Consider the following 14,936-nt stretch of genomic DNA (forward strand, 5'->3'; position numbering starts at 1 on the left):
TGCATACTTTTTTGCACATCTTTTTGTCTACTTCCCTGAAGATGCCAAAGCATGGTTTAATGATTGCTGGAAATGTTCTTGTCACTAAATACAGTGTTCCTTGGCCCTTTATTCTGCACTTTCAAGTTGTTAAAATTGCTGATCCATACTTCAACTCCAGCTACCTTTTGTCAGATACTTAGTGATTCAGAAGAAAAAACATATAAGACAAGTAAAATGTGTTTTTTTTTCTGTCTTCAAAATCTGCCATCTCAGTATTAAAAATTCCAAATGTTCCCACATTCACCACCTTTCTTAGAATCCATACAGTATGAAAGCAGGCCATTCAGCCCATCAGGTCCACACCAACTCTCTGAAGATCATCTCTCCCAGACCCACCCCATCCCTGTAACCCTACAATTTGCATTAGCTAACCCACCTAGCCTGCACACCCTTGGACACTACAGACAATTTCCCATAGCCAATCCACTTAACCTGAACATCTTTGGATTGTGGGAGGACACTGGAGCACATGAAGGAAACCCATGCAGACACAGGGCAAATGTGTGAGCTCCACACAGACAACCCGATGGTGGCATCAAACCCAGGTCCCTGGCACTGACAGTACTAATCACTGAGCCACCCTGGAGAGGATTTGGAATTTGTAATCTCTGTAACATGTTGAAATGTCATCTAATTTTCATCTTAAAATGCAGCTCAATTCAAAAAGCAAGCCTCATCCTTAATGTATTTATTAAGAGGAACTAGTTTTTCTGTATCTACCGTATTGATTCCCCCCTTAACACCGTAAACACTTCAATCAGATCACCCCTCAATCGTATGTACTCTTACTTGAGATAATTTCTTAATTTAAAACCCAATGCACAGAGTTGAATGTTAATTCAATGGAACTTGAAATAAGCGAGCAAGTTCACAGTGAAATTTCTAACCGCTAAGTATCAAGAACTAATTGTGCATAGGCAGGCAATTTAGATTACCAAAGATTTATATTCAGTCGGGAAAAGATATGGAGAACATTGGGACTGCAACATTAGAGTCCATGTCATCAGCACTCCTACTGAAGGAAGATAGCGGTATCTAGCTGGCAGCCCCATGAAGAGAAGTCAGAATTGTGAAGTCAGACATCTGAGCAGACTGCCTGTGTAGAAGTGTCCATTAAAAGGGCCACAAGCAGGTAGGGATGACAGGTTAGACGTGAAAATTTGTAGCCTTTTCATTGCTGTGGATCAGTTTTTAGAGCAGGGAGCTCCAATTGCCCGCGAGCCTATTATCAGGTAGTGGCCTTGATTGAGCTGTGGCAAGGGACAATAATCCACACAAGTGCCAGGGAATGACCACCTTCAATGGAACAGAATCTAAACATGATCCTGAACATTGAGTGGTATCATCATCACTGAATTTCTCAGTATCAATATCCTGATAGTTACCATTGACCAGAAACTGATCTGGACTAACCAGATAAGTACTGTGGCTAAAAAAAAACAGGTCGGAGGCTTGGAATCCAGTGGCAAGTAAATCATTCCTGACTCCCCAAAACCCGTCCACCATCTACAAGGCACAAGAATTTGCCGTAGGTGTGGAGAGAACCAATAACAGGGGAAAAAAAACTTGACCTCATCCTTATCAATCTACCAACTGCATATGGATCTGTCCATAACCGTATTGGTAAGAGTGACCACTGCACACTCTTTGTGAAGAGAAAGTCTCTCCTTCAAGTTAAGAATATTCTTCATTGTTTATGTGACACTATCGCCATGCTAAATGGGACAGTCTTCAAACAGATATAGCAACTCAAGAGTTGGCATCCATGAGACCCTGTGGGCCATCTGCAGTAGAATCATATTGCAACACAATCTGGCTCTATATTCCCCACCCAATTATTACCATCCAGCCAGGCAATCAACCCGGGTTCCATAGACAGTACAGGAAAGCATGCCAGAAACAACAGTAGGTATACTGAAAAATGAGGCATCAATTGGTGAAGCTACCAGACAGGATTAATTCAATGCCAAACAATGGAAGCACCAAGTGATAGATGGAGCTAAATGATCTCGCAGCCAACTGATCAGATCTAAGCTCTGTCCCATCCAGGTGTGAATAGTGGTGGACAATTCATCAATGATCTTTAGACAGCACTTTCATCTAGAAGGATAGGGCAGCAGGTACATGGAAACACCATCACTTTCAAGTTCCCCTCCAAGCCAATCACCGTCCTGATTGGAAATATATCATCATTCCTTCACTGTCACTGGGTCAAAATCCTGGAATTTCCTCCCTAATGGCATTGTGGGTCAACCAGCAGCAGGTAGACTGCAGTAGTTCAGTGCCACCTTCTCAAGGGCAACTAGTGATAGACAATAAATGCTGGCCAATTACCACCCTATCAGTCTACTCTCAATCATCAGCAAAGTGATGGAAGGTGTCATCAACAATGTGACCTACACAATAATAACCTACTCAGTCACACCCAGTTTGGCTTCCGCCAGACCATTCAGCTCCTGATCTCATTACAACCTTGTTTCAAACATGAACAAAAGAGCTGAATTCCAGAGGTGAGGTGAGAGTGACAGCCCTAGACGTCAAGTCTGTATTTGATCAATTATGCCATCAAAGAACCATAGTAAAACTGGAATCAGTGGGAAACGGGGCAAACTCTCCACTGGTTGCAGTCATACCTGGCAGATAGGAAGATGGTTGATATGGTTGAAGGTTAGTCAGATCCAACACATCTGTACAAGAGTTCCTAAGAGTATTATCCTAGGCCCACCCATCTTCCGCTGCTTTATCAATGAACTTCCTCCATCAGAAGGTCAGAAGTAGGAATGTTTGCTAATAATTGCATAATGTTCAGTACTGTTTTTGATTCCACAGATACTGAAGTAGTCCATGTTCAGTGAGGCTGAGGTGGTCTTGTTGCAACATACAGTATTCTAGAACTAGATGTCCAGTTTGGAAATAAGGGGTCACCCATTTAAGACAGAGATAAGAAATAAAAAAGCTCTTGCAGAGGGTTGAGAGTCTCAGGAATTCCCTTACAAAAAGGAAAGCTTCACATTTTGCTAAGGCATATTACCAAGGGGATGAAAGATTCCAGGAGACATGTAGGAATGTAGAGTTGAGGTAAAACCAGATCAGTCAACATCTTGTTGAACGGTGGAGCAGACTTGAGGGCCAAATGGTCTACTCTTGTTCCTTGTTTGTGTCTTTGTATTCCAAAGGAGTAATACAGAGTAGACAGTGAGTTTATTTCCTCTGTTTAGTGAACATGGCAATACCATGAGAACACAGTCTCGGTATAAGATGTGAATTAATTCAAACAGGAATGTGGAGAAACTTCTTCACTCAAACTTTAGTGAATCTTTAAAATTCTGTGCCCCAAAGGGCTGTGAATGCTCCCTTGTTGAATCAGCTTAAAACTGAGATAGAAAATATCTTGGTTTCAAGGTGCATAGGGAGCACGCAGAAAATTGGAAATGAAGTTGAAATCATTATTTGATTCAAAGACCAGAGTTTTTCCATCTCATCGGAAGCAGGCAGTGAAGCAGGGAGGCTTTTAACATGATTTCAGATATTAATCCCTGCACTTTTTGCTAGCAATGGGACATTTCAAAGTCAGGAGCAGCAGTGTCTTGGTCATACTGAGGTTTTAAATGAGTACTTTGCATCTTTATTCACAATAGAGAAGGATGATGCAGGTATACAAATCCAGGAGTTTTGTGACATACTGAAGCAAATTAGTATTGAGAGGGTGGAAATATTAGCAGCTTTGACAAATTTGAAAGTGGATAAATCTCCAGATCCAGATGATACACGTTCAAGGCTGGTGTGTGAAGCAAGGCAAAGGATTGTAGCCTCACTTGCATTAAATTTCAAATCCTATCTGGTCACAGGAAAAGTGCCAGATGATGGTGGACAGCTAATATGATGCAATTATTCAAGAAGGGTGGTAGGAGGAGACAGGAAAATACAGACCAATGAGTCCAGCATCTGTAATAGGTAAATTATTGAAAAACATTTGTGAGTGGCAATATTAGTCTGCACTTGGAGGTTCCATAGCTTTGTAAGGGGGAGATCATTTTGAATAAATTTGTTTGAGTTTTTCAAGGAAGTGACTTGGTGTGTAGATGGGAATGGTTCAGTTGATTCATATTCATAGACTTAATCATGAAGGAGATATGATATATGATGTATAATCAGTAAGATGCAGATGACATGAAAATTGATGATGCAAGGAGGAATGCTTTAGAATATGGGGAAATATAGATGTGCTGGTCAGATGGCCTAAAGAGTGCCAAATGGAATTTAATCCCAAAAAGTGTGAGAAGATGTATTTTGAAAAGACTAACAGGGCAAGATATTGTACATTGAATGTGACAGCCCTATGGAGTACTGAGGATCTGAGGGACATTAGAGTGCATGTCCATAAATCCACGGCAATAGCTCTGTTAGATAAGATAGTTAAGAAGTATTATGGGCTACCAATGATTTTGATGAAGAAGCCAGATACAGTTGGGAATTTACTGATATGTTTCCCGCTATAGCAGAAGACTATCTTTCACTTCAGAATTAAACTCCCAAGCTTCCAGGGTAGATGGGCATTTACTTTCTATTTCCCATGGAGGGGTCTCATAGTGGTAACATCCATCCCTAAGACTTGACTGGACAACTCACCCTCTAATCACATTGGCCACCCTGCCAACTTGCTGTGGCACATCAGAACAATTCTGAACCTGCAAGGATGTTTCAATATGGAGGTATCCCCTCCTTACTTCCTACAAACTCTCTTCATTAAATTTCATTTGTCACCTAATTGCCCACCGTCTTCCTTGTATTTCACAATGCTTCCAATATTTGGGTATTGGTAAATGTTGGAATTGTGCACAGCTCATCAAGGTCTAGTAGCAGTCACTTCTCCTGGTGACCCTGTGGAACAGCAGACATTCTGTTTGGGCTGCCACCCCTAAGAGGTAGACAAGCAGGAGGCTGAAAGAACACAGCAACCCGAGCAGTGTAAGGAGTTGGAGAAGACCACGTTTTGGGTGTAACTTTTCTTCAGGACTGGGGATGGGTGCTAGGGAAGCCATATAAAAAAGGGTTTCACCCAAAATGTCGACTTCTCCACTCCTGATGCTGCTTGGATTGCTGTGTTCTTCCAGCTGCCTGCTTGTCTACCTTGGATTCCAGTATCTGAAGTTTTTTGTCTCTAACCTCTGAGAGGTAAGCTACTGACAGTTAATGATGGAAGTCTTGGTTCCAGTCTCTTAATTGGCCGCTACTGGTAAAGTTCTTCCAAATGTCTGACTGTATATACACATAGGCTTGGGACACATTTTCAATCCTGGGGGCTTCCACCTTTGATATTAAATTCACCCCATGATTTCAATGCTGTGAAAATGCAGGGAGGAAAGAAAATATATTTGAAAATTCGGGGGAGGGAATTTCAAAGACGCCTTGATATTTTATTTGTTGTATCCTGTGGTGAAAAGATATAAAGCAATCTTGACCTTGCTCAGTTTACTTCATAGAATCAAAGAATCCCTACAGTGCAGACCGTTTAGCCTATGGAATCCACAAACCCTTCCAAAGAGCATCCCATCGAGACACACCACGCTTTCCCCCTTCCCTATCCTTGTAACCCTGCATTTCCCATGGCTAAATCACCTAACCTACACAACCCTGAACACTACAGATAACTTAGCATGACCAATCCAACCAACCATCATATCTTTGGACTGTGGGAGGAAACTGGATCACCCGAAGGAAACCCACACAGACACGGGGAGATTGTGCAAACTCCACACAAACAGTCTGAATGGTCACAACTTAACAGCATCCCTGACAATGTATCAATCACTTTTCACCAATGTGTGAGGTTCTGTCTAGCAAAAATCTTAATCCTTGTTTCTTTTCCAGTGATCTGTATTTATAAACGGCCAGCCGTTGGAGCTACGGATATCAATTTCCCAATGAAAGGATGGAGAGGAATGGTTGACTGGGCAAGGAATTCTGAGGACAAAGTGACTGTTTCGAAAACTATTTTTTCTGCAGGATTGACAGGTAAGGTGGCATTGTAAACATTTCCTTTTAGTGTTGGAGATTCAGTGATTGCTATACAAGTGTCAGTCAATATATTGAAAGCACTCTGGGGCTAATCGCATTGTTATTGAAAGGCAACTGCTTCACCTTTGCAAAATCAAGCATATTATATTGGATTTAGTTGCTTTTTTCTCCTGCACAACAGCAATGACTGCTCTTCAAAGATTGCACAAAGCAAATTGGAACATTAGGACGGTACCTGCTACTTTATACTGACACACATATCATTATAGACTATTAGTCAATCTTTCATAGTGCGGTCCACACAGCCACCTACTTGAGCTCAGAGGCTAGTACAGCCTCAAAATTGATTCACTTGTGAACATCAGTGATGCAATTGCTTCATTTCAAAATGGGTCAACTGCAGCATATCTGAATACCTACCTGTTCAAAATTATGGACTCTTTTTCATCTGGAAATCAAGGCCTAATGATACAAACAAAATCCTGTTTGCCTAGAATCACAGCACAGCCCTGAATGAAGCCAAATAAATATTATGGTTATTATAGCAGGTCAGACAGGAGGAATGTTACTCAACTCCTACCTCCCCAATGCCTGTCTACTATATACAAGGCACAAATCATGAAAATAATGGAATACTGTCCACTTTCCTGGATCAGTGCATCTCCAACAGCACTAGAGAAGCTCAACACCATCCAGAACAATGTAGCTCATTTGACATGCACCTCATCCACCATTTTCAAACTTCACTGTCTCTATAACTGATTCAGAGTGGCTCTAGTGTGTACTATGTACAAATTCTGCTGCAGGAACTCACCAAGTGTCCTTTGACACCAGCTTACAACTTTGTGGCCACTGCCACCTAAGAGGACTTTTGCAAGGGAACACCACCGCTTGCAATATCCTCTGCAAGTGCTCTTACTTTCGTGACTTGGAAATATGTCAGCATTCCTTCAATGTCTGAAACTCCCATCCTGTCAGTACTTACACAACCTATAGCCTCCCACATCCCATTGCAAATGCACCCTTCATTTTATGGTGCCTCTCCTCATTCTTCCTAACACAATAGACCACTTTATAATTTTCTTCGTTGAATTTCATCAGTCACCTAATTGCCCACCATCGTCCTTGCATTTCATAATGCTTCCATTATTCAGGTATTTGTAAATAGTGAAATTGAACTGCACTTCAAAGTCTAGGTGATTGATGTGAATCAAGAAAAGTAGCGGTGATAATGTTGACTATGGGAACCCAAATATATACAATGGACCAGAAATAAAGTTTCTAAATTTAAGCAAAGTTAACATTAATAAGATAAGTCAGAACCTGGCCAATGTGACTGGGAAAAGCTACTTGTAGGAAAACCCAATGGCAGAGCAGTTGGGGACAATCAAAAGGGTAATAGTGAGAGTGCAGAGCCAACATGTTTCTGTGAAAACAAGGGATTGTACCAACATGGATTGTACACTCAATGGTAGGTTCTTAGGAAGTACAGAGGATCAGAGGGACCTTGGTTCAAATGTCCATAGATCCTTGAAGGCAGAAGACAGGTAAATAAGGTTGGCAAAAAGACATATGGGATACTTACCTTTATTAGTCAAGGCATTAAATGCAAGAATAGGGACATTATATTGGAGCAGTATGTAACATTAAGTAGGCCAGAGCTAGAGCACTGTGTGCAGTTCTGATGTCACACTTTAGAAAGGATGTGATTGGACCTGAGATGGTGCAGAGGAGAGTCACCAGGATATTACCTGGCATGAAGCTATTCAGCTATGAAGAAATATTAGCGAGGCTGGAATAGTTTTCCTTAGAGCTGAGAAAGCTGAGGAGGCATCTGAGGTGTACAAAGTTCTGAGGGGCAAATTCAGGCTGAATAGGAAGAAACACTGACCCTTAGTCGAGGGATCAACCCCAATGGTTGTAGCAGTTTTAGAAGGGATTGATGAAAAATGTTTTCACCCAGAGTGTATGGTTATCTGGAACTCACTGCCTGAAAGGATGGTGGAGGCAGGAACATTCAAGATTTTAAGAGCTATTGAGATGAGTATGTGAAATGCTGGATACAAGCCGTGGACCAAGTGTAGGAAATTAGAATTTGAAGAAATGGATGCTTGATAACTGGTATAGGCACTCTGGGCCAAGGGATCTCTTTCCATGATGTGAAACTTCATGTCTCAAGCAGTAGACTGACTTTAAGTCATCCGGTGTAATGTTAATTAGTATTGGTCCTCCATGAACTTGGACCCCTTTTTGAGACAGACAGTGAATAGCACATTTTGTACTGGCTATATGCAGTTATGTAATTTTGAAACCTGAAGTTAAAATGAATGGGCACGGAACAACCATATATCACTATCCAAGTACGTGTCTCCAAGAGTTGTCTAATCCATCTCCACTTATGCCCAACAAGGAAAATGTTGAATATTAGTTTTACAATCAATTCAGTATTTCAGAAAAGGACCAAGCAACACATTTACAGAAACTTCCCTGAGGACATGAAACAATTTCAATGCAGCCTACGATAATTGATTCTGTATCTGAAAAGATGAAAAATATGAGACAGGAAATATTTTCCAATCTGTCCCATTATAATTGTGCATCCAATTCTCACAAACTGATTGTAAAAGCTTCTATTGGTATGTGAAGAGAAAAAGAAAGTGAGACAAAAGTAGGTCCCTTATAGTCACAAACAGGAAATTATAATGGGGAGCAAAGAAATGGCTGACCAATTAAATATATACTTTGGTTCTGTCTTCATACAGAAGGACACAAATAATGTCCCACTAATATTGGGGAACACTGGGTCTTGTGAGAGAGAAGAGCTGTAGGAAATCAGAATTAGTAAGAAAGTGGTGCTAGGAAAGTTGGAATTAAAGGGCTATAAGTCCCCAGGACTCAATAATCTGTATCCCAGAGCATTGAAGGAAGTGACTCTAGAACTAATGGATGCATTGGTGGTCACCTTTCATGATCCTATAGACTCTGGATCAGTGGATTAGAGGGTATCTAATAAAAATCTATTATACAAAAAAGCCAGTAGAGAGAAATTAGAGAATTATAGACCAGTTATCCTGACATCAATAGGAGGGAAAATGCTAGAATCATTTGTAAAAGATTTAATTGCTATGAATTTGGAAAACAATGACTGGATTAGACAGAGTCAGCATGGATTTATGAAAGGTAAATTATGTTTGACAAATCTACTGGAATTTTTCATGGATATGTAGGGGCGTAATGACTTAATTAATTAATTGCTTGACACTTGGGTGTACTTCGTTGTCAAAGAGCTTTATTGTTTTGCACTAGTGGGAAGAAAATCTCAAGGATGTACAGAAGCTTCTTCACTGAACAAAGGGAAACATATGTATTTATACATTTGCAATCAGATTAGTCATGGACTGCATGATCAGTTAATAGACAGCTTTAGGTCTTCCCATGTAATCAGGTACTTTTCAGACACCCCATCACATTTCGTTGGGCCACCACAATTCATATTATTCGATCACATTCCACACTTCAGCTCCTGTACCAGTTATTCAGTACTCCTCTGTCAATAACAATGGGGCTCCATCTGCCTTAGACTGAAAATCCATGCAAGTGCAGTTAAATTCATTAATACCTTTCATGTTTCATATCTATCATCTGTGGATACAATTACCTGGGGGTGTTAATGAATGTAGGTCAGAGCCTTCCCTTCTATCCCATGATCAATAACAGACTTTGGACCAGCCTGGCATGGAGGCTTCTGTCAGTATTTCTCAACGATGTCCCCTACCAAAATGTCTCTATACAAGCAGCTGCATTTGCTTCTGTTTCAACAGAGTCCATTGTTCACATTCACAACATCCACTGTGTCTTGTTTTAATCTTGTTAACATGGATATACTCCTTTTAGAAAGGCTTCATAACTTCGAAGAATGAATATGGAAGATACTATTTCAGCTAACTCTTTCCTAGCCATTAATGTCAACTGAGAGCCGCTTTCAGCATTTTATGGTTCTTTCAATTTTTATTCAGCATTTTGAGCTTCTTCAGCCATGGCTAGTCCTAACCATTGTAACTTATTGAGTTGATAAAGGAGAACCAATGAATGTGGTTTACTTGGACTCTCAGAACACCTTTGATAAAGTCCCAGCTATGTTTGGATCCCAACTATTCACAATATGGATTTATGACTTAGATGGGGGAACTAATTGTAACATCTCCAAATTTTCAGATGACAGAAAACTGGATGGCAGAGTAAACTGTGAAAATAATGCAGACATACTTCAATGTGATTTGAACAAGTTGACTGAGTGGGCATATACGTATATATATATATGGGAGATGAAGTATAATGTAGATAGATATGTGGTTATCGACTTTGGGAGCAAAAAGAAGGAAGCAGATTATTGCTTGAATGGTGACATATTGGGAAAGAGAGAGGTACAAAAGACCCAAGGTGTCTTTTTACACCAGACACAGAAAGCATGCAGGTGCAGCAGGTAGTGAAGGTGGCAAATGGCATGTTGGCTTTCATAACGAGAGGGTTTGAGTACAGGATCAGAGAGGTCTTGCTGCAATTACATAAGCCTTAGTGAGACCACACCTGGATAATTGTGTGCAGTTCTGATCTCCCTATCTGAGGATGGAGGTTCTGGCTATGAAGAGAGTACAACAGAGGTTTACCAGACTGATTCCTGGGATGGCAGGACTAACGTATGGAGAGACTAGAGAGAAGTTGTAGCAGGACTAGGCAGAAAGGATGTTCCTGATGAATGATGAGTCCAGATACAAGGGTTACAGTCTAAAGATATGGGGTAAAACATTTCGGATTAAGATGAGGAGAAATGATGAGAATAGTGAGCCTGTGGAATTCTCTGCCACGGAAAGCAGTTGGGGTCAAAACTTTTTCCCAGGGTGAAGGATTCAATAATGAGAGGTCGCGCTTTCAAGGTGAGAGGTGAAAAGTTTAAGGGGAATACACGTGGCATGTACTTTACACAGAGGGTGGTGGGTGTCTGGAACGCATTACCAGCAGAGATGGTAGAGGCAGGCATGGTAGATTCATTTAAGATGTGTCTGGACAGATACATGAGTAGGTGGGGAGCAGAGGGATACAGATACTTAGGAAATGGGCGACAGGTTTAGACAGTAGATTTGGATTGGCTCAGGCTTGGAGGGCTGAAAGGCCTGTTCCTGGGCTGTAAATTTGCTTTGTTCTTTGCTCTTTGTTCTTTGTAAAACATTGAATGTTTTCAAGAATCTTGTTCACTAATGTCCTTTAAGGGAGGAAACTGCCAATCCTTATCTAATGAGGCCTCCATGTGACTCTAGACCCACAGCAAAGTGGCTGACTCTCAACTAGAGATTAGGGATGGGCAATAAATGCATAGCCAGCAACACCCTCTTCCCGCTAATTAATTTTTAAAACAAGAGATAGATATATTTCTTCAGACTAAACGGATCAAAGGGTATTGGGAGAAAGCCAGGATGATCAGCCCGGATCATATTGAATGGCAGAGAGGCTTGAAGAGTCAAATACCCTACCCCTGCTCCTTCTTTTTTGTTTTTGTGTTTGAAATATTGGAACAAGGAGGTTTGAAGGGCTGCAGACACTTATGCTTTCTCATATTTTTAAATGTAATTGAGTAAGGAAAATTACATGGAACAGCCAGCTCACTCCATGGACTACTGTTAATCTAGCATATTGTCAGCTTTATACCGATAATTTGATTTATTGCAAAATAATTCATTAGCTTCCATACCAAATCAAAAAGACAGCTAGGATACTGAACAGTTCCCATATGTGGACAATTTATTCAGAGCTGTTCTCCAACATTGGCAGGGCCAGCCCTTTTAACACACAAATTGCTGAGATTCCCAATGCTGTACACTGCTGAGATTCCCAAGGCTGAAATTCTGTTCTCCTGATCTGGCAGTAAATAAGTCTGTCACAAAGCACTGTTCTGCTTTCTAAGACCTGCAACATTTATATGATTTGCCCCTTGTGTACTGAGCTTGCAACATTATATCAGACACCGGTAGACATTTCAGAGTGATAGAAAACAAGAATTGAATACAAATACTATCCCCAAAGGAATACTTTAGCAACAGTTTCATACAATTTCACGGTGGTTCTCCATGTCATGCATTGATCAGTCACTGGTGTTTCCCAGTGGAATGGACTGTTCTGCAGACTTTGAAGTCAGGAGGATGAGCTGAAGTTTTTCAATTCTGATAAAGATTCATGGCACCTGTATTTAGGGAGAGATGAATTTCAACCTTCTTTTAAAATAAAAGGCAAATCATGTGAGGTTTTTTTTTGAGCCAACAGTGTTTCATTTCACCTGAGTGGAGGCCGCTATAGGTTACTGAAGGAGCATCATGTGACCTGGTCACCACTTGGATACAGCAGCAAGTATACCTTGGTCATTGCTCAACACCTTTACCATCGAAAGAAAAACTGAAACATCAATTTGGGTGCAATCCAAATAGGAGTCAAGAGTGTGATGCTGGAAAAGTACAGCAGGTTAGGCAACATCTGAGGAGCAGGAAAATCTGATGAAGTGAGAACAGTGCTCACTCGATTTGTGAGTGGTCTTGAACCACCAACCTTTCAGTTAACAGCCGAATGCACTGACCAATCAGCACAGAGACTTGTTGATTCTCCTGTTCCTCAGATGCTGCCTGACCTGCTGTGCTTTTTCAGCACCACACTCTCAACTCTGACCTCCAGCATCCTCACTTTCTCCTAGTAATTGAAATAAGAAATCATTTACTGTTTATTTTCCTTCATTTGTCAGATATGAACATAACTGCCTGTGCCAACATTTATTGCCTCTCTTAAATTGCCCTCAAAAAGGTGCTAGTGAGATGCTTGAACTACTGCAGTTTACATGGAGTGGGGAAATCTAGACTGTTATTAGGGAGTGAGTCCTTGGATTTTGACCAAGAGACAGTTAAGGGATGGAGGTCTGCTTCCTTCACTTGACTTAAACTTTCATAAACTTGATGAAAAATTGATAGCTGAAATGTTTGCGACTTATTTTTCAAAATAACTTAAGATACAGCAAACATTGGCCTGAATCTGCCAAACAGTAATAATGCTGGTTGGATTGCTGCTGCATTGAAAATGCCCTGAGTCAATACTGTGTACATTTTTTCTCGGGTGTCTCAACACCTTCTGAAATTTGCAACATGACATTTCTGAAGGAACTATGATAGAACGCAATGGGATAAGCTGCCAAATGGCAAGTTGAAAAGTCCAGTCTGAATTTTATTGAATGGGCAAGTGGGTGACTGAGAGAGAGTGTAGGTGGATAGGATGGTGCCAATAGCTAGAAAATAAGGTGCAAGTTGGTTGACTGGTGAAGAGGATGGTTGAGTTGGATGGTGGATGGGTGGTTGGAGTTGGACGGTAGATGGGCTGTCAGGATGGGTCTGGTTATGAGGTAATCCATTTTGGAGGGATTGTCAGGTTAGGACCAAGTTTGGGTGAAGGGGGTTGGGGCTTGTCAGTTGATTGAAGGTACTCAAGATGGGTCGCAGAGCATTTGGGTTAGGTGAAAGCAGAAACATAGAAGGTAGGAGCAGGAATGCGCCATTCAGTCCTTCAAACATGTTCCACCTTTCAATATGATCATTGCAAATCATCTTACTCAGTACCCTTGTTCTTGATTTCTCTCATACTGTTTGTTCCCTTTAGTTCTAAAATCTATATTTATCTGCTTTTTTAAAACATTCAATGTTTTAGCCTCAGCTGCTTTCTGCAGCAGGGAATTCTCAGCCTCATCACTCTCTGAGTGAAGAAATTCCTCCCCAGCTCAGTCCTAAATGGCCAACCCCATCTCCTTAGACTATGCCCTCTGGTACAGGACATCCCAGTCACCAGGAACATCTTTTCTACATTTACCCTGTCCTGTCCTGTCTCCTACATTTCCCCTGTCCTGCTAGACTTTTGTAAGTTTCTAGAAGATCCCCTTTTACCTACTAAACTGTAGTGAATATAGACTTACCTAGACTCTACATGCATCAGTCATGCCATCCCAGGAATCAATCTGGTAACCTTTGTTGCAGCCCCTTCAAAGCCAGAACTTCCTACATGCATCAGTCATGCCATCCCAGGAATCAATCTGGTAACCTTTGTTGCAGCCCCTTCAAAGCCAGAACTTCCTTCCTCAGATAAGAAAATCAAGACTGCACCCAGTAATCCAGGTGTGGAATCACCAAAGCCCGATATAAACTGCAGCAAGCCCTCTCTGCTCTTGCACTCAAATCCTCTCGCTCTAAAGGCCAACATACCATTTGTGTCGGAGAAATTAGCCCAATAAAGCAGAGATCACACAAACACAGATCAAAATGGAATTTACAAACAGTTTATTAACACAGTGATATTGCGGAAGAGAATCTGACCAAGCTGAAACAGCACAGACAGTCTGTCCACGTAGCCGAAGCTCTCTTCCTCACACTGAGAATCGAGCCAGGTTTTATAGGAATCCTGTACAATGATGCTAATTAAAAATAGGGAAAATACAAAGTATTTGATAATTAAGTAATCCAGTTATGATGGTGTTAATTGCAAAGCGGTAATCAGAAGAATGTCCTGACTGTAGATACAATGTAGCATCCTGGCAGCATCAAATAGTTCTTAATGGGACCAGGAGATTTCAGGTCTCTTCAAGGTTAGGTGAGAATGCCCCTTTTAAAGCAGTATGGTGTTTCCATTGTTTCTCTCCTGTGAGCGAGGTATTCTGGTGCCTCTCTGTGTGACCTGTCCTTTGTGTGGCTTTGGTATCACTGGGGTATGAGACTGCCCTTAGGGCTTTGGAACAGCTGTGTTGATCGGGTCCAGGAAGCTTATTGTTAGTTTGTTTTGGTAAGTGTATTCACTGGTCT

At 41.1% G+C, this 14,936-nt stretch overlaps 1 protein-coding gene across 13 annotated transcripts in view; it reads left to right on the forward strand.

Annotated features, from left to right (window-relative positions):
• adgrb1a (adhesion G protein-coupled receptor B1a) overlaps nucleotides 1-14,936 on the forward strand; it is a 563,161-nt gene that overhangs the window by 276,894 nt on the left and 271,331 nt on the right. For all 13 annotated transcript variants that reach the window (XM_072569963.1, XM_072569962.1, XM_072569956.1 and 10 more), the window contains one exon: nucleotides 5,914-6,057. In XM_072569963.1, the coding sequence (XP_072426064.1) occupies nucleotides 5,914-6,057 (144 nt within the window). The remainder of the gene's footprint in view (nucleotides 1-5,913; nucleotides 6,058-14,936) is intronic.

Source organism: Chiloscyllium punctatum, chromosome 5 (genome assembly GCF_047496795.1).
Source record: "Chiloscyllium punctatum isolate Juve2018m chromosome 5, sChiPun1.3, whole genome shotgun sequence".
Taxonomy (NCBI): Eukaryota; Metazoa; Chordata; class Chondrichthyes; order Orectolobiformes; family Hemiscylliidae; genus Chiloscyllium; species Chiloscyllium punctatum.